Source organism: Pinus tabuliformis, chromosome 6 (assembly GCF_031772625.1).
Source record: "Pinus tabuliformis cultivar Carrire ecotype Pingquan chromosome 6, CPIR1, whole genome shotgun sequence".
In the NCBI taxonomy this organism is placed as follows: domain Eukaryota; kingdom Viridiplantae; phylum Streptophyta; class Pinopsida; order Pinales; family Pinaceae; genus Pinus; species Pinus tabuliformis.
Window position 1 is genome coordinate 968,420,840 of NC_142292.1, and position 23,456 is coordinate 968,444,295.

Genomic DNA, 23,456 nt, shown 5'->3' on the forward strand with positions numbered 1-23,456 from the left:
TCCTTAAGAATCAATATATGTGTTAGCTACTCCCTTCTTTAGTATTTGAAAATATATATATAAATAAAATGCATATTACAATTGTTCTAGGTCTTTTGACCCATTTATATTTACATTCCCCTACATGTATCATTAACATAATTAATTTCAATTACAATATCAATGGGGGATTAAATATTGGGGTTGTTATGCCTAAAGGGATACAACCCTAGAGGGAACTAGAGAACAAGACCTAATTGTTTTCCAAACTCTCCATTGCCAAACATTGGGATTTATAAGCAGTCCCTTCTAGAAATAAGTGAAGTGAAGAAGAAATGGCAACAAATATTGTAGTAGGGTGTGATTCGACCAAGTACGTCACCTTGTGTGTCATCCATCATAATTGTGACAAATAACAATGGGACTTGGTGAATGTGCTATGATAACATAGTGTATACAATATTATTCGTAAGAACATTTACCCCTTTCCTAGGATTGATGGTATGTTAGGTAAGTTGCAACAAGAAAAATATTTCACCAAGATGGATTTAAAATCAAGGTATCACTGAGTTTGGCCCAAAGAAGAAGACACTTAGAAGACCACCTTTAAAATCAAACAAGGTTTGTGTGAGTGTTTAGTCATGGAATTTGGTTTATGCAATGCACCAGCTACATTCGTAAGATTAATAGATGATTTACTACATGCTTATCTATATTCATTTATTATTGTTTATTTGGGTGATATTAGTTTACAGTGCTACCTAAGAGGGTCACATCTCACACTTGATGTAGGTGCTAGAGACTTTGAAGAAGCACCAACTATTGGAAAATATCAAGAAATGTGAGTTTCCACAATAATATTTAGTGTATGTAGTCTATGAGATTAGTGGAGGGGAGCTCAATATATGTCTTACAAAGATGGAGGCCATCACAGAGTGGTCGGTGCCTACAAATGTATCTAACATTAGGATTTTCATCGAGGAAACACAGTACCTGAGGAAATTTATAACTTTATTTTTGAGTTGTATATGCACCACTCCATGCCATAATAGTGGGTTGTAGAACCTTCTAGTAGGGGAAGGGTCAATAGAATTCCTTTGAATAATTTAAGAATAAAATTAGTTAAAAATTAGTTCTCATGTTACTAAACTTGAAGAATCTGTTTGAAGTAGAGATGTATGTGAGTGGGCATTCCATTGGAGTGGTATTAATGTAGCGATGAAGGCATATATGCTACCATTATAAAATATTTCATGAGGTAGTTTTCAACCACCCTACAGACAACAAGGTTATATATGGTCTAGTAAAATCTATTAAAAGTGAAAACAATTTTTGATGGGTGAGGAGACCATCATTCAGAAAAATCAACAATTGTTATAGTTCATGTAGTCTCAAAGTAAGTTACACCATAATAGACATTGCAAGTGGATGAAGTTATTACAATAGTTTCATTTAGTGATTAGGCATAAGAAGGACAACACAAATAAGTTACATTGAATGCTTTCAAGGCCACCTACATAAAATTTTATAGCTTTGGGAACTCTAATGTATATGGAGTCTTTCACCCATGATGCATATAGAGAGACATATATACACGATGAGGACTATGAGGGGGTGATTCAACAATTATAGATCCAGATTCATGCAAACAATGGAGATAGAAAAATTGACTCTGATATACAAAATGGGCTACTCTATAGGCTAGACAATCTATGTGTTCCTAAACGTGAGAAACTACAACTAATTAGATAGGCTCACACCTCCAAGGTTTTAAAACATTTTCATGTAGAGAAAAAAGTAGAAAACTTACAAAGTTATGTGTACTAGCCAAGAATGCAAGAATATGTAGCTAGGTTGATGAGAGGATGCATGCTTTGTTATATCAATAACCTTAGTAACTAGAAATAGGGTCTATAACATCCCTTACCTATACCCACTTATCCTTGTAAGATAATTTCCATGGATTTTGTGGGAGGTTTACCTTTAACTAGGAAGGGACATGATTACCTATTCATGGTAGTTAACAAGTTCAACAAGATGTGTAATCTCGTGTGTTGTAATAAAACCATTGGATGGAAAGAAGTGCCAAACTTGATCTTTGAATAGGTGTTGGTGCACTTTGGGATACCAAGGAGTTTTTTTTTAGATAGGGACACTAGATTTCTCATTGTATTTTGAAATACATTATGGGAGAAGATGGAAACAAAGTTAATCGGTCCACAATATTCCATCCATAGATAGTTGGGCAAACAGAAGTACTCAACAAGACTTTGGTGTAGCTTTCAAGGGGTTGCAATTAGAAGCATCTAAGGATTTGGGATAAAATCTAGTATATATACAACACTCTTATAATAGAGTAGTCCAAATTTACATTTGTATATCCTTATTTGAAGGTTGTTTTGGATATTTTCCACCTTCACCTTTTAATATGGCATATGGATAGTAAGGATGAGTGAGGGAAGATATCATAGAGGATGCTTTAAGGGCATATAAACTTATTTAGAAAAATAAGAAGATCCATTTTAAAGTACAAGAGGCATAAAAGAAGTCTTAGGAAAAGTACAAGGTGGGGCATTATTAACACAAAATAAAGAATCCATTTAAAGTGTGATATAGAGTATGGTTACATTTGAAGAGGCTAAATGGTATCAATAATAAAATAAAGGATTTGTGATATGGTCTTTTCAAGGTATTGAAAAATGAGGGATATAATTCCTATAGAATCAATCTATCCCCATACATGCACATTTACTTAGTGGTGACTGTGGAAAATCTCAAACAATATGAGCCTTCCATGATGGATCATGAAGAGGACCAAGTCCTTCCTCCCATAAGGACTTATCTCCATATGCCTAAGAAGGTTTGATAGAGGATACAATTTTTCAAAATAAGTCCAAAACTACAAGATAAAAGTAGAATGCCCTTTGGTAGATTAGGTTGAAAGGACAAATTTCAAGAAAATAAAAATGGTACTCTATGGAGAAGGAAGAGGAAAATTTTCCTCATCTCATTCAGTAAATTTTTCCCAAAATGGGGGTGTATGATTGAGATTAGATCTCTATATAGGTTTCCATCCATCTCTTTGCTTTGAGAGTGGAAAAGCTGGAGGGACCAACTCAAGTTTGAAATCTTCTAGGGCCATTTTGAGGCATTGTATGATTTTTTTTTTTTTGGGTGGTGGGGGGGGGGGGAGGGGGGGATATTATTTCTTAATCATTTGATCCCATGATGTTAATCTACACTCAAACACCTCTGAAATGATTCAACAAATACATCAATTTCAATTGGATTCGATATGAAGAAGTTATGACTCGTATTTGTTGACCTATCATGAATGACTGCCATATTCAAGAGGATTGGCATGTTAGCCCCATTTAGTTGTGGAAAATGGGATATCAATGTGAAGGCTGTCAATAATACTCTAGAAGGGTTAAATTTATAACTCTAGTTGAGAGTTGAAGGAGTCAAATTTAAACCCTAGTTTGCTATCAGACTATGTTATAATTGGGCCACTAGGAGGAAAAGGGGTTTTGTGCATTCAATTGTATCTTGATCCACAATAGAGCATAAAAACTTGGGGTGGAAGTGAGAGAGAATAACATAGCGGTTTAGTGTTGGAAGTAGCCTATATGGTCACATGTCTCAAATAACTCCATAGAGAGTGCCTTATCCTTTTTACTTACATTATTTGATTTCAATACAAGAGAAAGCAAAGCAACCTCACCTTCTAGTTGAGTTTTCTCTTGTAAGTGTTTCCCATAGGATATCGTGTGTTCCATGTGGTTTTTGTGTGATTGTATTTTATTATTCCATGTGGTTTGTGTGTGATTGCATTCTATTGTTCTTTTTTTTCCACATTTTACCTTTTTCATGCATAAGAGAAAACAATAATTAATAAATATGGAATCTAAGGAAATTAACCCTCATAGTATAGAATTCAGTCTATTTTTATCATATTTGTTGTGACAAACTATTTAATGGAGTATTCACAGTCATTTATGAATAACTAGGCCTTCCAAAAGTCCTACCTTGAATTTTATTAGTGAATATATGATAAATTCAGTTATAGTGAAGGGCACTTAGGACATATCCCATCAACCAAATTGGGCCACTGGGAGGAAAATGGGTTTTATTAATTCAATTGTATCTTGATCCACAATAGAGCATAAAAACTTGGGGTGGAAGTGAGAGAGAATAACATAGTGGTTTATTGTTGGAAGTAGCCTATCTAGTCACATGTCTCAAGTAACTCCATAGAGACCACCTTATCCTTTGTACTTACATTATTTGATTTCGGTACAAAAGAAAGCAAAGCAACCTCACCTTCTAGTTGATTTTTCTCTTGTAAGTGTTTCCCATAGGATATCATGTGTTCCATGTGGTTTTTGTGTGATTGTATTTTATTATTCCTGTGTTCCATGTGGTTTGTGTGTGATTGCATTTTATTGTTCTCTTCTTTCGACATTTTATCTTTTGCATGCATAAGAGAAAACAATAATTAATAAATATGGAAACTAAGGAAATTAACCCTCATAGTGTAGAATTCAGTCTATTTTTATCATATTTGTTGCGACAAACTATTTAATGGAGTATTCATAGTCGTTTATGAATAACTAGGCCTTCCAAAAGTCCTACCGTGAATTTTATTAGTGAATGTATGATAAACTCAGTTATAGTGAAGGGCACTTAGGACATATCCCATCAACGAAATTGGGCCACTAGGAGGAAAAGGGGTTTTATGCATTCAATTTTATCTTGATCCACAATCGAGCATAAAAACTTGGGGTGGAAGTGAGAGAGAATAACATAGAGGTTTAGTGTTGGAAGTAGCCTATCTGGTCACATGTCTCAAGTAACTCCATAGAGAGTGCCTTATCCTTTGTACTTACATTATTTGTTTTTGATACAAAAGAAAGCAAAGCAACCTCACCTTCTAGTTGACTTTTCTCTTGTAAGTGTTTCCCATAAGATATAGTGTGTTCCATGTGGTTTTTGTGTGATTGTATTTTATTGTTTCTGTGTTCCATGTGGTTTGTGTGTGATTGCATTTTATTGTTCTCTTTTTTCCACATTTTATCTTTTGCATGTATAATATAAAACAATAATTAATAAATATGGAATCTAAGGAAATTAACCCTCATAGTATAGAACTCAGTCAATTTTTATCATATTTGTTGTGACAAACTATTTAATGGAGTATTCACAGTGGTTTATGAATAACTAGGCCTTCCAAAAGTCCTACCTTGAATTTTATTAGTGAATGTATGATAAATTCAGTTATAGTGAAGGGCACTTAGGACATATCCCATCAACCAAATTGGGCCACTAGGAGGAAAAGAGGTTTTATGCATTTAATTGTATCTTGATCCACAATAGAGCATAAAAACTTGGGGTGGAAGTGAGAGAGAATAACATAGAGGTTTAGTGTTGGAAGTAGCCTATTTGGTCACATGTCTCAATTAACTCCATAGAGACTGCCTTATCCTTTCTACTTACATTATTTGATTTCAGTACAAAAGAAAGCAAAGCAACCTCACCTTCTAGTTGATTTTTCTCTTGTAAGTGTTTCCCATAGGATATCGTGTGTTTCACGTGGTTTTGTGTGATTGTATTTTATTGTTCCTGTGTTCCATGTGGTTTGTGTGTGATTGCATTTTATTGTTCTCTTTTTTCCACATTTTATCTTTTGCATGCATAAGAGAAAACAATAATTAATAAATATGGAATCTAAGGAAATTAACCCTCATACTATAGAATTCAGCCTATTTTTATCATATTTGTTATGACAAACTATTTAATGGAGTATTCATAGTGGTTTATGAATAACTAGGCCTTCCCAATGTCATACGTGAGTTTTATTAGTGAATGTATGATAAATTCAATTATAGTGAAGGGAACTTAGGACATATCCCATCAACCAAATTGGGCCACTAGGAGGAAAAGGGGTTTTACGCATTCAGTTGTATCTTGATCCAAAATCGAGCATAAAAACTTGGAGTGGAAGTGAGAGAGAATAACATAGAGGTTTAGTGTTGGAAGTAGCCTCTCTGGTCACATGTATCAACTAATTCCATAGAGAGTGCCTTATCCTTTGTACTTACATTATTTGATTTCGATACAAAAGAAAGCAAAGCAACCTCACCTTCTAGTTGAGTTTTCTCTTATAAGTGTTTCCCATAGGATATCGTGTGTTCCATGTGGTTTTTATGTGATTGTATTTTATTGTTCCTGTGTTCCATGTGGTTTGTGTGTGATTGCATTTTATTGTTCTCTTTTTTCCACATTTTATCTTTTGCATGCATATGAGAAAACAATAATTAATAAATATGAAATCTAAGGAAATTAACCCTCATAGTATAGAATTCAGTCTATTTTTATCATATTTGTTGTGACAAACTATTTAATGGAGTATTCACAGTCATTTATGAATAAATAGGCCTTCCAAAAGTCCTACCTTGAATTTTATTAGTGAATGTATGATAAATTCAATTATAGTGAAGGGCACTTAGGACATATCCCATCAACCAACTACTATCTACCTGGTGTACAATAATAAGTAATGAAAGACCCCTTGGTGACAATCCTAGGATTTGACCACTAAGATACCTTCCTTAAGTGAAAATAACAAATTCATTATAGGTAAACAATAGCTATTTTGCTAAACAACCCTGAAAGAAACATTCAACCTTCGTTTAAGTGTCCCAGGGAACTACACATCTTTATTTTTAAACACTTGATATAGAAGGATTTAAGGCTCCTTAGGAAAACAATTATATTTCAAATGAGAAATGATTGAGGGGCATTATTTGGATGCCTAGCCCAACAATCCTAACATAAATATAATTTTTTTTATGACCTCAATAAAGAGTAACTAAGTTAGTTAGCTATGTGGCTTGAATTAAGGTTTGAATTTCATATATTGAGTTTTGTAGAATGATTTGATTAGTTACTGCACCCTTAGTTAGATTCATTTATTATTATTTATTTGGATGATATATTAGTTTATAGTGCTACCCAGACTAATCACATGTCACAATTGATGTAGGTGTTACAGACTTTGAAGAAGAACCAATGATTGGAAAGTATTAAGAAATTTGAGTTTGATCAGTAGTCTTTGGTGTATTTAGTCTATGTGATTAGTGAAAGGGAGATCAAGATAGACCTTGGAAAGATGGATACCAATATGAAGCGAGCAATGCCTACATGTGCCTTTGAAGTTAGTATTTTCATTGAGATAGCATAGTACCCGAGGAAATTCATATTTTTATTTTTAGTTGTAGATGCATCACTCCATGCCATAACAATGAGTGGTAGGAGTTTCTAGTGAGGGAAGGGTCAGTAGAAGGCATTTAAAGCGTTGAAGAAGAAAATCAATCAACCATCAGTTCTTATGTTAACAAACTTGCAGAATCCCTTCGAAGTGGAGATGGATATGAGTGGGTATTCGATGAGAGTGCTCTTGATGCAAGGAAAAAGGTGTATATGCTACCATTTTGAGGTATTTCATTGGGAAACTCTCAACTACTCTACCCATGACAAGGAGATCTATGCTCTAGCACAAGCTGTCAAAAAGTGGAAACACTTTCTGATGGGTAAGGAGACCATCATCCACATAGATCACCAAATTGTTATAGTGTCTGCAAGGCTAGAGTAAGTTCCAATAGAATATACATTACAAGTGAATGGAGTTCTTACTATAGCTTCATTTAGTGATAAGGTATAAGAAGGACAACAAAAACAAGTTAGTTGGCATACTTTCAAGGCCACCTATATAAAAATTTACGATTTTGGGAACTCTGATGCACATGGAGCCTTTCACCCATGATGCATACAAAGAGGCATATATAGAGGATGGGGATTTTAAGGAGGTGTTTCAACAATTATAGAGACACCATCATGCAGACAATGGAGATAGTACATTTGACTACAAAATCGATTGCTCTAAAGGCTAGATAAGCTATGTGTTCCTAAAGGTGAGAGACTACAATTAATCAAAGAGACTCACACTTTGAGCGTTGTATGCCATTTTTGTGTACAAAAAAGGTGGCCAACTTAGAGAGGTATGTGTACTAACCTAGAATATAAAAATATGTAGGTAAGTTCATAAGAAGATAAAAAGATGTGGATAGGTTCATAAGAAGATGCATACTTTATTGTACATTCTCATGCAAAATGCACATTCTTATTTATTATACCATAAAAATATGATATTCATTCTTTTTTTTTAACAAAACACATTCATGATATCTTAATTATTTTAATATCACTCTTCTAACAAAACACCAAAAAAATAAACATCCATTTGTTTTTTATTAACACAAAATTGATAATAAAATAAACATATATCAAACTTTCAATATCATACACTTTAAATTATATATATATACATATATAACCTAACATATTTTTTCTATTATTTAAATAATTTAACTTTTTAAGAAACTACAATTATCTATTCAATATTAAATTCATTGTTAAAATTTAACCACCAAAAATTTGATTCTAACTTTTTTAAGAAATTGATTAAATTGATATATATCTTTCACTATCTTCATCAAATCACTTTTTGTTGTGTAATATCTCTATTAACAAATATCCTTTATTTATTTTATTTTATATAATAATAAATTCAAATAGTATAAAACATTTAATAATATTAAATTTTTATAAATATAAAATAAACTACATAAGGAGAAAATTAAAATATTCACGGTCAAATATAACGAATAATATGAAAGTAATATAATAGGATTTTAAATAATATGTATGTAGTTAGTGTTTAACCATAATATAAAAGAGAGTATATATCAGTGATGCGAAAATCACGATTTAATCCCGATTAAATCAGATTTTCACGATTTTTTTCTTGATTTAATCGCTGGATTATTAAGTTGTTTTTTTCTGTGATTTTTTGAAATATTCGCGATAAAAACCCAAAAAATCCTGATTCGATTAGTAAAAATCGTTGGGCTGGCAGACAACGACTTTATATTAGCAAAAATTGATTTTTTTTATTCATTTCGACACTCAGGGGCAGCGGTGGATTGGGAGTGACCTAGGAGAAAAAACTTGTCGATTGGGAGCTGATTCGAGGAGAAAAACGAGTCAAAAACCCTGGTGGATTGAGAGTTGAGGAGGAGAGGATCAATTTTCTCCAGCAAACCAGTATGGGCACCAAATTTATGTGTTTTGTTTTGGTTTTTTTATGTTTTTGGTTGGGTTTGGATAACCCATTGTTTATCAAATATTTTTGAATTGATTTGATGGGGTTTTTGTTTGTTAAATTGTCAAAAATTCCATGTGTTTTGTCATATTACATATATATGTAATTTTATTTATTTATTGTAACTTGCAATCATTATTTTGCCATAGGTTCACCATTCAGCTTCAAAGTTCAACTTCAAACTTCATCTTATAAATTTAAAACTTAAGAGTCAAGAGTTCAACCAAGTTACAAACATGCCAAGGAAATTGGACCCTCTGTGGGAATTTAGTGAACCTGATAGAGGGTTTGATAGAATGAACTGGGTTGCAAGTTGTGTGGGCATCATATGTCAGGGGGGCTTTATAGATTGAAGTATCACCTTGCACAAATCTCTGGATTTGATGTAGGGCCTTGCACAAATACAAATCCGAAAATCATCCGAAGAGCCATGAGATCATTGGAAGAATTAGAGCACAACAGAGAAGCCAAAGCAGAAATGAAGAGGCAACTAGCAAAGAGAGTGTTAGGCTTAGGTGAAGGAAGTGGCACTGGTTCTACTTCAGCATCAATATCTACAACCAACCCGGTAGTTGCCTCATTATTTTTTGTTCTTAGAACCACACCTGGTTCACAACCATCTATCACGTAAATGCTTAAAAAAACTGAAAAATAACAAGCTGACAAGTTGTTGGCTATGTTTCTCCTTTGGAATAATCCATTTTTCCAGCCTGTTGTTGATGCTATTGCAACTGTTGGACCAGGGTACAAAATCTCTTCTTATGATGACTTTAGAGGCCATATTCTTCAAAATGAAAAGGTTGACTGCACCAAAATATTGGAGGAGTTTAGGGCATCATGGGTACAAACAGGATGCACTGTGATGTTAGATGGTTGGACTGACCAAAAGGGGAGAACCCTTATAAACTTCTTGGTTAGTTGTCCCAAAGGGACAATGTTCATGAAATTTATTGATGCATCTTCACATATCAAAGATGCAAAAACTTTATGTGATTTGATGGATGTGTTTATTTTGGAGGTGGGTGCAAAACATGTTGTCCAAGTCATAACAGACAATGCTGCAAATTATATTGCTGCTGGTAGGATGCTTATGGAGAGGCATCCTACTTTATTTTGAACACCTTGTGCTGCACATTGTATTGATTTGATGTTGGAGGACATAGGAAAAATTTCCTTTGTCAAAGATATTGTTGAGTCATCAAAAATCATTACAAAATTTATATATAATCATACATCTGTGCTTAGCTTGATGAGAAAATTTACCAACAATAAAGAGTTGGTGGGCCCCACCATTACACGGTTTGCCACCAGTTTCATATCTCTTCAATCCCTCTTGAATTCTATGTGGGATGTGAAGAGAATGTTTCTTTCAGAGGAGTGTCGTGCTTTGACAATGAACCGCAAACCAGAGAGAGGCCATACGCGGATTAGTTTCATACCACGAAGAATTCTGGGTGGGAGTGCAGGAGGTATGCACTGTTACTGAACCTTTTGTAAAGGTTATTCGATTAGTTGATTTTGAGAAGCCCGCAATGGGCTATTTGTATGAGGCCATGGACAAGGCCAAAGAATCCATTCTGGCGTACTATGATGATAAGGGAGATAAGGGATTTCAAAAACAACTCCTCTTATGAGAAGTGATTGATGAACAATGGAACAACACACTCCATCGTCCCATTCATGCTGCAGGGATCTACCTGAACCCCACATTTTCTTACTCATGTGGGTTCGTATTTGATGCTGAGATCATGGATGGATTCTTAACCTGTGTTCAGAGGATGGTGCGATCTCCAGCAGAACGTACAAAAATCTCCAAAGAAATGGAGACATACAGGATGGCAGGTGGCACATTTGGCTTTGAGATGGTTGTGACTGATAGGACGACTAAAATACCAGGTATTTTTTAATTTGTTTCAAATTTCATTGTCTCTTCAAGTTCATAACTTCATACTTTACTTCAACTTTCAAATTTCATTTTTTTCTTATGTTTATTTAAAATTTTATTTGTAATTTTGTTGTAGATGCATGGTGGAGAATGTATGGTGCCAAGGTACCCCATCTGCAAAAGCTTGCCATTCGAATCCTCAGCCAAACATGTAGCTCATTAGGGTGTGAATGCAACTGGAGTGTATTTGAAAAAATACATAACAAGAAGTGCAACAGGTTAACCTTAAAACTTAAAATATTACAAATTTCCAAATATTTTTTTGACTTCACTAAACAATATTTTTTTATAATTATTATTTTATGATCTTTGTACAGGTTGGAGTCCTAGCGACTTAATGACATGGTCTACATCTACTAAAATTTTCGATTATGGGTGAGGCAACTTGAGAGGACACTTGATATGGAGGCCATCTCATTGGATGGGATTGACACCACTACTGCATGGAGGGTTGAGGCCGAGAGACCTCTCATGGAGTCTGCCAATGATTGGTTAGAGTAGGAGGTAGTGGAAGGCGCAGAGGGGGGAGAGGAGGAAGAGGAGGAGGTGGCACCACCTATCCGGGCTACCCCTGCCACCAGTAGAGGATGTGTTGTACCTCCTATAGCTGCTAGTTCTTCAGCTTCTAGAGCACAACAGAGTTCATTGCCAACTCCACCGACATCTACATCCATAGGAAAAGGGAACTATTGCATATTCTCTCAAGAGGGGCAGAGGAAATCAGTAGTATTAGTATATTAGACTTTAGTTATTTTGTTAATTTCAGTGTATATGAAATTATGACTCATGATATGAGATACATTATTATATTTTTTGTTGATATTTTGAAGCTGAGTTGGGACTCAGGAGTCAGGAGTCAAGACTTGTTATTTACTATTCAGAACATGATTCATTGTTATGTGTGATGTAGCACTAGAAATGATATTACACATCTTCTATATTAGTTCTTTTATCATATTTATGTGTCAATGTATTTATTTTATGTTGTAGATGCTTTAAATAATAAAAAAATTGAAAAAAAAGGAATATTTTTGTATTTTACCATTTTTTCCCGATTATTTCTGGATTTTTTCTAGATTTTGTCCTTTGCCGATAATATCCCAATAACTATAACTGTAACATTGGTATATATTTGAGATTATTAATTATTATAAGTTATATAAATTTATGTTTATAATCATAATATTTATTTAACCGAGTTTAGATTTTTGTGATTTATATTTAGATTTTAAGAAAAGAAAAAATTCAGTAATAATCACATCAAAAAACATTTATAGACCTTTTTGAATCAATGAGATGTGGTTTATCGTGAGGAAAAAAATAATCAAATCTGGCAACAACTTAAATAAGAAGACAAATACATTTGACTGGTCCAAAAAATAAAGAAGAAATTTAACCAATTACTAGATCTGATTATTCATCTTATCTTGACAATAAACCACACAAATTAATTCACCTCCACAAATATATTTTATTTCATAAATATATTTTATTTAATACCATTATTAGAGAAAAAAAAAATTAAAATATTTATTTAATTAATTTTAATAAAAAATATTATATATAAATGGAGCAATAAATCAAGCATAGATACATGTCCTTACTCACTTTATACTAATATGCAGAAAAGAACATCTCATTTATAAATTTATCTTATATTAAAGTTATTCTGCCTGACACAACATGTCCATTTTACATTCAATTTTATAATAATATGTAGTAAATGGTCTTCAATTCATAACTTTATATCGCAGTCGCTGTCCCATATAAGAATGCCCATTCTATCTTCAATTCTATATCAGTATGCATTTACTTATTAATGAATTTCGAATCTGTCCAGTTGTATCCATTTAACTTTTCAGTCTAGGTAAATCCATTGGTGAACTCTGTCTCTGTCCATCACCACGTAATAAATAATCACAAATTTATTTATGGTATATATTTATTGGTAAATTTTGTTTTTTTTATTTTTTTTTTAATTATGTAAATAGTTGGTAAATATAAATAAATATATAAATTAAATAGTTGGTAAATATTGATAGATAAAAAATATCTAAATACTTATTCTTATAAAGTGTAGTTTAATTTATAGAAGAAATGACCAGGACTATTTTTCCTGGATAATTTTAATCAAAATCTGTCAGATATTTTTAAAAACTTGAGTTTAAATTGTTTAATTTATATAATTCAAGTGCCTTAGGGTTTTTCACTGTACTCAGTCTATTTATACATTCAAAAATATATTTTGAATAACTAAAAATCTTGATATTATATTACCAAATTTCAATGAATTCCTATAACAAAGAAAAACTATTTAGACTAAACCTAAATTTATTCACTATTATTTTTTAAATTATTTATCTTATTTAAAATTTATTTTTTTAAACTAAATTTATTTTTACATTAAAAACACAATTTAAATTTTAAATCTCATCTAAAATTAATATACCAACTAAAATATATTTAAATTAAAAAAATAGTTTCATTAAATTACACCAAACTAAATTATAAACTTCTATGTTAAACGTACGTCCACCAAATTTATCATCAAATTATTAAAAAAATTTACTTCTTAATATGCAAAAAGATTCTTTATAACTCTTTTTGGTAATCGCGATTTGAAAGGAAGTCACTTGACATGAGAGATTTCCAGAAAAGTCGTTCCATGATTTCGAAGAAGTTAACTGTAAGCATCTTGTAGACTTTTGGTGACATAAATTTGTGATTTTTTTAAAACTTTTCCTCCTCTTAAGGAACCAAAAGATACCTATCACGTAGGCTTTTTTTGTTTGGTAGAGTTTACGTATTTTATTTCAACTGTGAACCAAAAAAAGAAAAATCAGGGTTGCTATCTCTCCTAGCTAGATATTTGAAAAATGTTCATTTATTTTACTTTTATTTTTTTAATGATTGGGAAATGAAATGACATTTTAAAGTAAAAACTCTTTATGATTAGGAAATGAAATCATATTTTAATGTTTATTATTGGGAAATAAAATGATAATTTAAAAAAAAATTATGATTAAGACATGAAATGATATTTTAATGTTCATAATTGGCAAATGAAATGATATTTTAAAGTAAAAACTATTTATGATTAGGAAATGAAATCATATTTTAATGTTTATTATTGGAAATAAAATGATACCTTAATGTAAAAACATTTTATGATTAAGAAATGAAATGATATTTTAATGTTCATAATTGGCAAATAAAATGACACTTTAACGTACAAACTTTTTATGATTGGAAAAATAGTTTATAGGATTATTAGTTTCTTGTTTTTCCTCTTTTGCAATTCAATCATTATTCGGAAATAAAATGATACCTTAATGGAAAAACTTTTTATGATTAAGAAATGAAATGATATTTTAATGTTCATAATTGGCAAATGAAATGATACTTTAACGTACAAACTTTTTATGATTGGAAAAATAGTTGATGGGACTATTAGTTTCTTGTTTTTCCTCTTTTGCAATTCAATCTTTTTTTTTGGTTCAAATTGATGATGAACTTATCTTACTTTCCAACAATCACCTCACTTAAAAGACAATGCCAAAAAACCATTACTAATGTATTCCAATTACTTTCTATGATATCTTTAAATACATCACATTCCAAAATAGAATATTTTTCCACAATCTAATATTAACCGTCCAAGATCACCACAGTCTAATATGTAGCCCTAGTAAGTCGACACCTCTCGCTTCGCGTACATGTCACCACAGTCTAATATGTAGCCCTAGTAAGTCGACACCTCTCGCTTCACGCACGCATGTACGCTTCAAGAATGCTATAATGCGTGTAGCTGCGTATAAATAGAGGCCACCAACTACGTACCCAATATCTTTCTCTGCTTCCTTATTTGAGAATATTGAATATTGAAGAAATAATGGCCCCGGTGAATATGAGGGAGGGTAAGATTCCAGAGCAAAAGAAAATTGATAATGGTAGCTTGTTCCCCAAAGTTATCACGCCTGTAGTAGCTCATGAGCAATGTTGTTATTCCCATGATGAAGAGTTGGGTGCAGTTTTGGAGTCTATAAGGAAGGAGAAAGAGTGGTTTCAGAAGGAGTTGCAGGAGACCGGGGCTCTGCTTTTCAGAGGCTTTAAATGTATAAAATCTGCATCTGACTTCAATGCTTTTGTGGATGCCTTTGGATGGGAGGAGAAGTCGTATAAGGGATCTGCCCTTCGAAATTATATTGTAGGAAGAGTGTGGACTGCAAATGAAGCTCCCCTTGATCAGGACATCTTCTTCCACCATGAAATGGCTTTGGTATTATATGGTTTTTTTTTTCCATTTTTTGTGGGTAATTCTAATCCGGATTTGAATTTGGAACGGTGGTAGTGCGCTCATTCTGTGAATTTAAATTTAAAATTATGTAGGTTTATAATTATAATTAAAATGCATATTTTAGGTTTTTTAATCTATTTGTTTAAGTGAAAATTATTTAAAATAATAATAAAAAAGTTAAATTGATTAATTTAATAAAAATGGTTTAAATTGTCTAGTCTTTATCAAATTTTTAAATATTTTAATACAATATATTTTTAAAAAATATTCAGAATGTTTATTGGTTTATAGAATAAATTGGATGACTTTATAAGTGGAATTGATATTAATTTTTTAACCATGCCTATGTCCGTAAGATTCTCAAATATTCGAAAAATTTAAACTAAGAAAATTTTGATATTTTAGATACTCCAAATCAACCTTTTTCAAACTAAAATTTACGCGTACAATCATATTACAGCATCTTACACTAATTAATTGTATGCATGCAGCTTACATTAATTAATTGTTTGCCTCATGCAGATGAAAGAATTTCCATCGAAGCTATTTTTCTTCTGCGAGATTGCACCTCCTGAGGGTGGACAGACCGCAATTGTTCGCAGTGATAAGGTGGCTCGTGAAATGGAAAGCAAATTCCCGAGCTTCGTTAACAAACTGAATAAAGAAGGGATAGTCACGTGCACATTCATGCCTAAAGCAGACGACGAGGGTTTTTTCCTTGGAAAAAGTTGGCCATCTCAGTTTCAGACTCACGATCCCCAAGAAGTTGAGAGAAGGTATTTGGTTATAAATTTTAGAAATATTTTGAAATTTGATAAACAAGATCGCTATTTTATTTTATTTGGATGATAAATTTTGAAAATATTTTGGAATTTGATAAATTAAAATTAAAAAGAAAAATATTTGGTAATCTTTTTATGCAGATTGCAAATTTTAAAAATATAACAATTAACTTAATTCTTATATAACAAATTCCAAAATATTCCAAAAATATCAAATCAAATTAAATTAAACAATATTTTGTTGATCTATTTTAGGATAATCTAAGTTTTCCACATCGTTACGAAAAACTACAAACACATTTTTTTCACAATGGCTAAAATTTAAAACTAGACTATTTGCATTACAGATCCCTTTATACCATAGTCACTCTTTTCTCAAAATAACAAGTAGGTGTTGTTCCTGGACTAGTTGGTACCAGATTAATACAGTGAACCAATTTAAAAAAAAACATATTCACTGCATTGCTATTTAGATTGATATTTGGCTGATTGTTTGCTTTTGTTTCTCAGAATTGAAGCTGGTGGTTCTAAGCTGGTGTGGATGGCGAACGGAAGTGCGAATATTATAGCAGGGCCGCTTCCTGCGACGAGAAGCTTCGAAGGATACAACGATCAGAAGGTGTGGTTTAACTATATTCCTGCTGCTGTGTACAAAAAGGCTGCGAGTTATAACAGACTTTTATGTGGAGATGGTTCTGCAATTCCGAGGGCAGTAATGGAGGAGAGTGCGAGAGTTATGGACAATGAATGCGTAGAGGTGAATTGGGAAGCGGGGGACGTGCTGCTCATAGATAACTTGGCTGTAATGCACGCGCGTAGACCTTCGAAGCCACCTCGGCGTGTCTTGGTGGCTCTCTGCGAGTGATATAAATAAATGGATAGATAACCATTTTGATAAAGTTGGTTGGTAATTGGCATCTAATGTCCCCGAGAATGCTAAATATTTTATTTACCATTGTAAAAAAAAATTGAACAATATTGTTGTTTTCTGTTTAGATTAATAATATTGTTAATTATGAATTTAGGAAATGTTGTTATTTTCTGTTTAGATTAATAATATTGTTAATTATGAATTTAGGAAATGATTCTCATTAAGAAGTTGGAAAGAGACACTTGTCAAAAAGAAGAAAATCCTCACTGCCTCCCTTATAAAGGAAACACCTCAAGGAAAAGCGGGTGGGGAGGAAAAAACTGTGCTATTGGGACAAACAGAAAAAGGGAAAAATGCTACGTCTGGTGAGGACCAGATAGCACTGGGATTGAGTGCGAAAGATTTGGTGAAGAAAGTAGTCTTGCAAACATGGTTGGGGGAGTTGAAGAGAGATTCCATACAGGCTGGTAGAGTATTATGATTAATGGAAAAAACCTGTGAGCAATTTATGAAACCGATGTTTCGGACTAGCTAGGTGAGTCCATCATCAGGGAAATGAGATCTGTATTTTGAGAAGAGAGAGTCAAGAAGATATGAACCTATTAATAGAAGGATAGAGAGATAACTTAGGGTTGGAGAGGTCGGGTTGGTTTTCATATATTTATTAATAAATTGATTAAGTTAATTTTAATTTAATTTTTATTTTTATTTTAATTAATAAATTTTAGTTAATAAATTTGAAACTTAATTAAAAATAAAATTAATTTAAACTAAATTTAAAATAAAATTAATTTAATTAATTAATTAATTACTTAATTAAATTAACTTGAAATTTAGTTTAGATTTTATTTTAATTAATTAATTAATTAAATTAACTTTAAAATTAGTTTAAATTTTATTTTAATTATTTATATATATGTATATATATATTTATTATATTTTAATTTTATTTTGATTTTTAAATTATGAGCTGTAAATTCCTTGAGACAGCATTTACAGCTCATAATTTAAAAATTAAAATAAAATTTATATATATATATATATATATATATATATATATATATATAAATTAATTAAAATGAATTTTATTTTAAATGTAGTTTAAATTAATTAAAATAAAATCTAAACTAAATTTAAAGTTAATTTAATTAAGTAATTAATTAATTAATTAAATTAATTTTATTTTAAATTTAGTTTAAATTAATTTTATTTTAATTTAGTTTAAATTAATTTTATTTTTAATTAAGTTTCAAATTTATTAACTAAAATTTATTAATTAAAATAAAAATTAAAATTAAATTAAAATTAACTTAATCAATTTATTAATAAATACATGAAAACCAAGCCGACCTCTCCAACTCTAAGTTATCTCTCTATCCTTCTATTAATAGGTTCACATCTTCTTGACTCTCTCTTCTCAAAATATAGATCTCATTTCCCTCATGATGGACTCACCTAGCTAGTCCGAAACGTCGGTTTCATAAATTGCTCACAGGTTTTTTCCATTAATCATAATGGTTGGGGGAGATTTGGTTGCGAAAACAAATCTCATGGTTGGGAGGAAGACAAGCAGAGAATAAAAGGTGACAGTTCTCTGAGATTTGATTGCACAGGAAATACAGGTAAGCAAAATTATGACAAATACATTTTTATAAGGAATGTTGTGTTTGTTAAACGACTAGAAACGCTGTAAAGGGAGCGTGCTCCCACTCTATAATTTGACTAGTATAGCTATGTTATCAAATTCTATGAGATTGTTAATTTTTACAATAGGCGTTATCACCAAAAACTGATAAAATTAACTATACAAAATAAAATAACCTTAGTCTTAAAACCAAACAAGGTAGTACTAACCAACCCGAATGGGCTAGTCATGTCCAGATGACACCAGTTGAATTATTAGTGTCTGTACAGGGAGTTAACTGTAGAAATTCCACGCTGATCAGAAACCCTAAGAAATTATTGAGCATAAAGATTACACTTATAAACACAACTTAAGAGTTCCATGGGATATAGAGCAAATACAAATTAATTTAAGAGAATGCTGTGTGAAGGAGGACTCATTGTGGTAACCTATGCATACTTAAATGAAAACCTAAATATAACCTGTGTGACAGAGCACTTTCTCTTAAACGATGAATACCCTGTGTAATGAGTGTTGTTAACATAGGAGGCCTTGTGCGCACCCAGAACCAACCACATAAGCTTATTAAATATCTAGTGTTGCCAGCAGACAGGAGCACAAACAGTTGTGTGAAGCAATTCAGCATGCTCGAGAACAGAGAAAGAAAAGAAAAAAAAATAGTGTAACGAAATCCTATGTACCACAATAGCGCTTACCTCTGTAACCGCAAAGGAAGCGGTAACACAGACAGAGGCCACCCAAATAGGTTATAAAGCCTCAGGTAAATAACCCTTAAATAGTAAGCAAAAGCCTAAGTAAAAACCCAAGTAGACAACAACACTGGGATCGCGCCTAGATTCTGAGGGCTCCAGAATCATGGCTATCGCAGAAAAGACCTATAGGGTTAATCATTTCTGCTAAGCGATAATTGAACTGCACATTCAAATCCAAAACTCAAGTCCAGAAAATAGCCATGGTGGTAATTTCTATGCATAAATTAATTAAACGATCAACACAAATCAGAACATCCTTTACATGAAGTATAATATAATACAATCGGAAATAAACATATCTCTATCAGAAAGAAATAGCCTTTGTGCTTAAAAGAATAATTTTTCGTAAAGCTGGTTCATACAAAAGGAGATTCGCTGAGCATAAATATAAATTAGCAGACAAAATAGAGATATATCAAGGTAGAATGAATGAGCCGACATATTACATTAAAACTGAAAGCCACAGAATTTTCGACATAATAACATTAAGAGACTCCTGCTTTACAAAAGAACAAAGCATAGAAGTAATGGTTTAATACAAGGCTAAGGCCTTTTCTCACCAGTACTGTATAAACTAACAACAATTACAACCACGCCATAGAGAAAAGAAAACCCTCCACCTAGCGACAAGCAAGTCGGCAAGAAGCCCAATAAGGGAATTTCCATACAGTCCCAGGTCGGAGATAAGAAAATTCAATTCCTAGAATAACAAAAACAAAACCATGGCTTAAATTTGTGAACCCTTCTCCTTACAAAACAAGATAGCTGGAGAAGCTAAGAACTTACCCGAAAATTTGTTGAACGCCAAGCCAGGTAAGATGCCGCCTCACTTTCATAACAGAGTGTACCGCAGAATCATCACCACCCAATCTACAAAGGGTTTCAAGTACTTGTATTAGGAAATCCAGACAGGAACATTTATAAAGATATCAAAACATGATAGCCTCAGAACAAAACAATATCTCACTTGGCAATGGGTAGGAATACATATTAACCCTAGTCAAGAACCCCTCAACTGCCGCTGCAACATGTTGAATGCACCATGCAAACAATCCCCAGAACAAGCTCCCACAGGTGGAGCAGAGAAGCCGGGCAGAGCGCCAAGGAAAAAGGGTAGCAAATGACCTTCAAACCCTGCAAGAGAACCTAAAAAGCCACCCGAAGCGACTCCAGCCATGCGATCAACAAACCTATGTCTACACCGTCGATGAGATGGAGAATCCCGAGGAAACCTGACTCAGCTGCGTTTTCCATTAAATCGGCATGGCAGAGGAATTAAATATCAAAGGACTGGTGGTGGTAAGCTCAATGCATGAGCTAAGTTCATAAATGTCAACCTTAACAGTACAATCGTAAAACTAGACTCATTTTGTATAAACAATGTTCATGTAATTCGGAAATCTGATTAAGGTTGAATATATGTAATTCATCATGGTCGGTTAATGGTACAATTAACTGTAAAAAAAATTACATGGTTTTACTTTTACTTTTAATTCAAAAATGGAGATATGACATGTGGTATCAGAGCCAAGGTTACAAAACTGTGACCTCTAGCAAATAAACTGTAAAATAGCTATTGATATTTTTTTTTTCGAAATTCTAACTGTTGATTGATTTAATAATTTGCTAAGTACAGAGGAACTAGATAACCGCAGTCTATAAGAGGAACAGATGGGGTGCCACATAGGAATATGGCTGGCCTAGGGCCCGCAACATTTCCGGAAACTAACCCAGAAATATGGGTGCAGTTGGGAGAGGAAGCTCGCAATACAAATCTTGCAATACTAGAAACAGTTCAGGAATTAAAGAGTGAGATGGCCCGCCTATGGGAGGATAATGCAAGATTAACTCTGGAATAGGAAAAAATTATGAAAAGCCTGTCTGATAAGCAGAACCAGCATCAGACCATCCCCAGCCCTGAACAGGAATGGATGTATGAAGAACAAGATTATCATACAGAGCATGAAGGAACAGGTGGTGGGGAAGAGAATCGAGAGGAGAAGTCAGATAATGCCTCTGGGCACCCAACATCAAAAAGACAATGGATAGAATTGCAAGGAGAGTTTCAGAAGATAAAACCGCCACACTTCGATGGAGAGTTGGAAGAAGCAGCAGAAGCTTGGCTTATTAACATGAACAAATACTTTCAATTATATGAGTACGATCATAATCTAAAGGCCCAGTTGGCTATCTTCCAACTATAGGGGAAGGCCACTTTGTGGTGGGAGGAGGTCAAGACTGTACGCGGGGTGAGTGAGCAAAGTATAACTTGGGAGAAGTTCTATAAATATTTCAAGGAGAGATATCTAATGGAACGATTTTATGATGAGAAAGTGAAGGAATTTCATGACCTATGGCTTGGACAACAAACCATGGATGAGTTTATCACCCGATTTACTTCTTTGCTACGATATGTACCCTACATACACGAGGAAAAGGCTAAGGTACAACAGTTCATCAGCAGTTTACCCGTGGTGATGAGGGAAAGAATTGAGTTCGATAACCCAAAAACAATGGACGAGGTTATACGAAAGGCTAGGATATGCTACCAGCAAAGCAAGCAGAAGGGTGAAATTTTGGGCAGGAAGTGGACAGACAAGAAGAGTAGTAAGATTGCACCAGGCAATAAAGGAAATCAGGGCAGCGCTGGCAAGGGGTTTCCCAAAGGGAAAAACAATAGAAATCTGCCTAAAAACCAGTTCAGAATTAAGCCACCATCTGAATCAAGAATCAGCGAGCAAGCTGGTAGACTCAATCACGAGGGAACAACAAGGCCCCCAGTTCAATGCTGGGGGTGTGGGGGACCTCATTACGTCAAAAATTGTCCTCATCGAAAAGGCACTGATCAGGTGTCACAAATCCATGAAGCATCAACTGTAGGCGATGTAGCCCGGAGCATTCCGAAAATTAATGCTGCTCTCGAAGATCATCAGGCAGATTACCAACCGACTATGGTAGAATTCGAAGGTAAGATTTTTAATCGTACCATGTTTGTTTTAATTGATCCTGGAGCTACATTAAGTTATGTTAGTCCTAAGGTTGTGGAACAATGTAGTTTACAGTCTGTCAAGTTTAAAAACCCCTGGCTAGTACAACTGGCAACAGGGGCAAAGAGACGAGTGTTGTCCAAGGTTAATAACTGCCCTCTGGAAATAGCAAGACAGCCTTTAACAGCAGATCTAAACATACTACCCCTTGGATCATATGACGTGTTGATAGGCATGGATTGGCTGGAAAAGCACTGGTCCATTATAAACTGTAAGACAAAAACTATCTACTACAAGAATGAGCTGGGAGAAGGGCAGGAGATGCAAGGCATCTCGAGGCCCGTACAGATTCGGCCAATAACCGCTTCTCAACTGGCAAAGTGTATCAAGAAGGGTTGTCAGATTTATGCTATTCAGGTTGGTTATGCCAACTCAAAAGAAAAGACAGCCACCTTGGAAAATATTTCAGTTGTGCAAGAATTTGCAGATGTGTTCTTGGAAGAGATACCTGGACTGCCACCCAAAAGGGACATAGATTTTACTATTGAATTGATACCAGGGGCAGCTCCAGTGTCCTGAGCCCCATATCGTATGAGCACACCAGAGCTTACAGAACTGAAAATGCAACTGCAAGAACTGCTAGACAAAAATTACATCCACCCCAGTGTGTCGCCTTGGGGAGCCCCCGTGTTGTTCGTCAAAAATAAAGATGGAACCCTTCGAATGTGCATGGACTACCGACAATTGAATAAGTTAACAATTAAGAACAAGTATCCATTGCCCCAGATTGACGAACTATTTGACCAAGTAAAAGGGGCAACTGTGTTTTCAAAAATTGATTTACGATCCGGATATCATCAAATTAGGATCAGAGAGGAGGATATAGCCAAGACTGCTTTTAGAACCCGCTACGGACATTATGAGTTTGTGGTACTACCCTTTGGGTTAACAAACACTCCTACGACTTTCATGTGT

The 23,456-nt window shown here is 33.5% G+C and overlaps 2 protein-coding genes across 2 annotated transcripts; both read left to right on the top strand.

Moving 5' to 3' along the window:
• Positions 1–15,039: 15,039 nt before the first annotated feature.
• LOC149262210 (clavaminate synthase-like protein At3g21360) lies at positions 15,040–17,091 on the top strand. Its single transcript, XM_089383604.1, has 3 exons — positions 15,040–15,426; positions 15,967–16,220; positions 16,737–17,091. Exons 1-3 carry the CDS (start codon positions 15,040–15,042, stop codon positions 17,089–17,091), a joined length of 996 nt encoding a protein of 331 aa, XP_089239730.1.
• A 4,712-nt stretch (positions 17,092–21,803) lies between these two features.
• Positions 21,804–23,060, top strand: LOC149262211 (uncharacterized). The gene is made up of 2 exons (XM_089375898.1): positions 21,804–22,461; positions 22,585–23,060. The coding sequence occupies exons 1-2, from the start codon at positions 21,804–21,806 to the stop codon at positions 23,058–23,060; spliced, it is 1,134 nt and encodes a 377-aa protein (XP_089232024.1).
• The last annotated feature ends 396 nt before the right edge of the window (positions 23,061–23,456 follow it).

Coding starts and splice junctions, on each gene's coding strand:
- LOC149262210 (XM_089383604.1), top strand. CDS start 15,040: ATGGCCCCGGTGAATATGAGGGAGGGTAAGATTCCAGAGCAAAAGAAA. Junction 15,427..15,966: donor TCCACCATGAAATGGCTTTG/GTATTATATGGT, acceptor TGCCTCATGCAG/ATGAAAGAATTTCCATCGAA. Junction 16,221..16,736: donor CCCCAAGAAGTTGAGAGAAG/GTATTTGGTTAT, acceptor TTTGTTTCTCAG/AATTGAAGCTGGTGGTTCTA.
- LOC149262211 (XM_089375898.1), top strand. CDS start 21,804: ATGGAACGATTTTATGATGAGAAAGTGAAGGAATTTCATGACCTATGG. Junction 22,462..22,584: donor GACTATGGTAGAATTCGAAG/GTAAGATTTTTA, acceptor ACCCCTGGCTAG/TACAACTGGCAACAGGGGCA.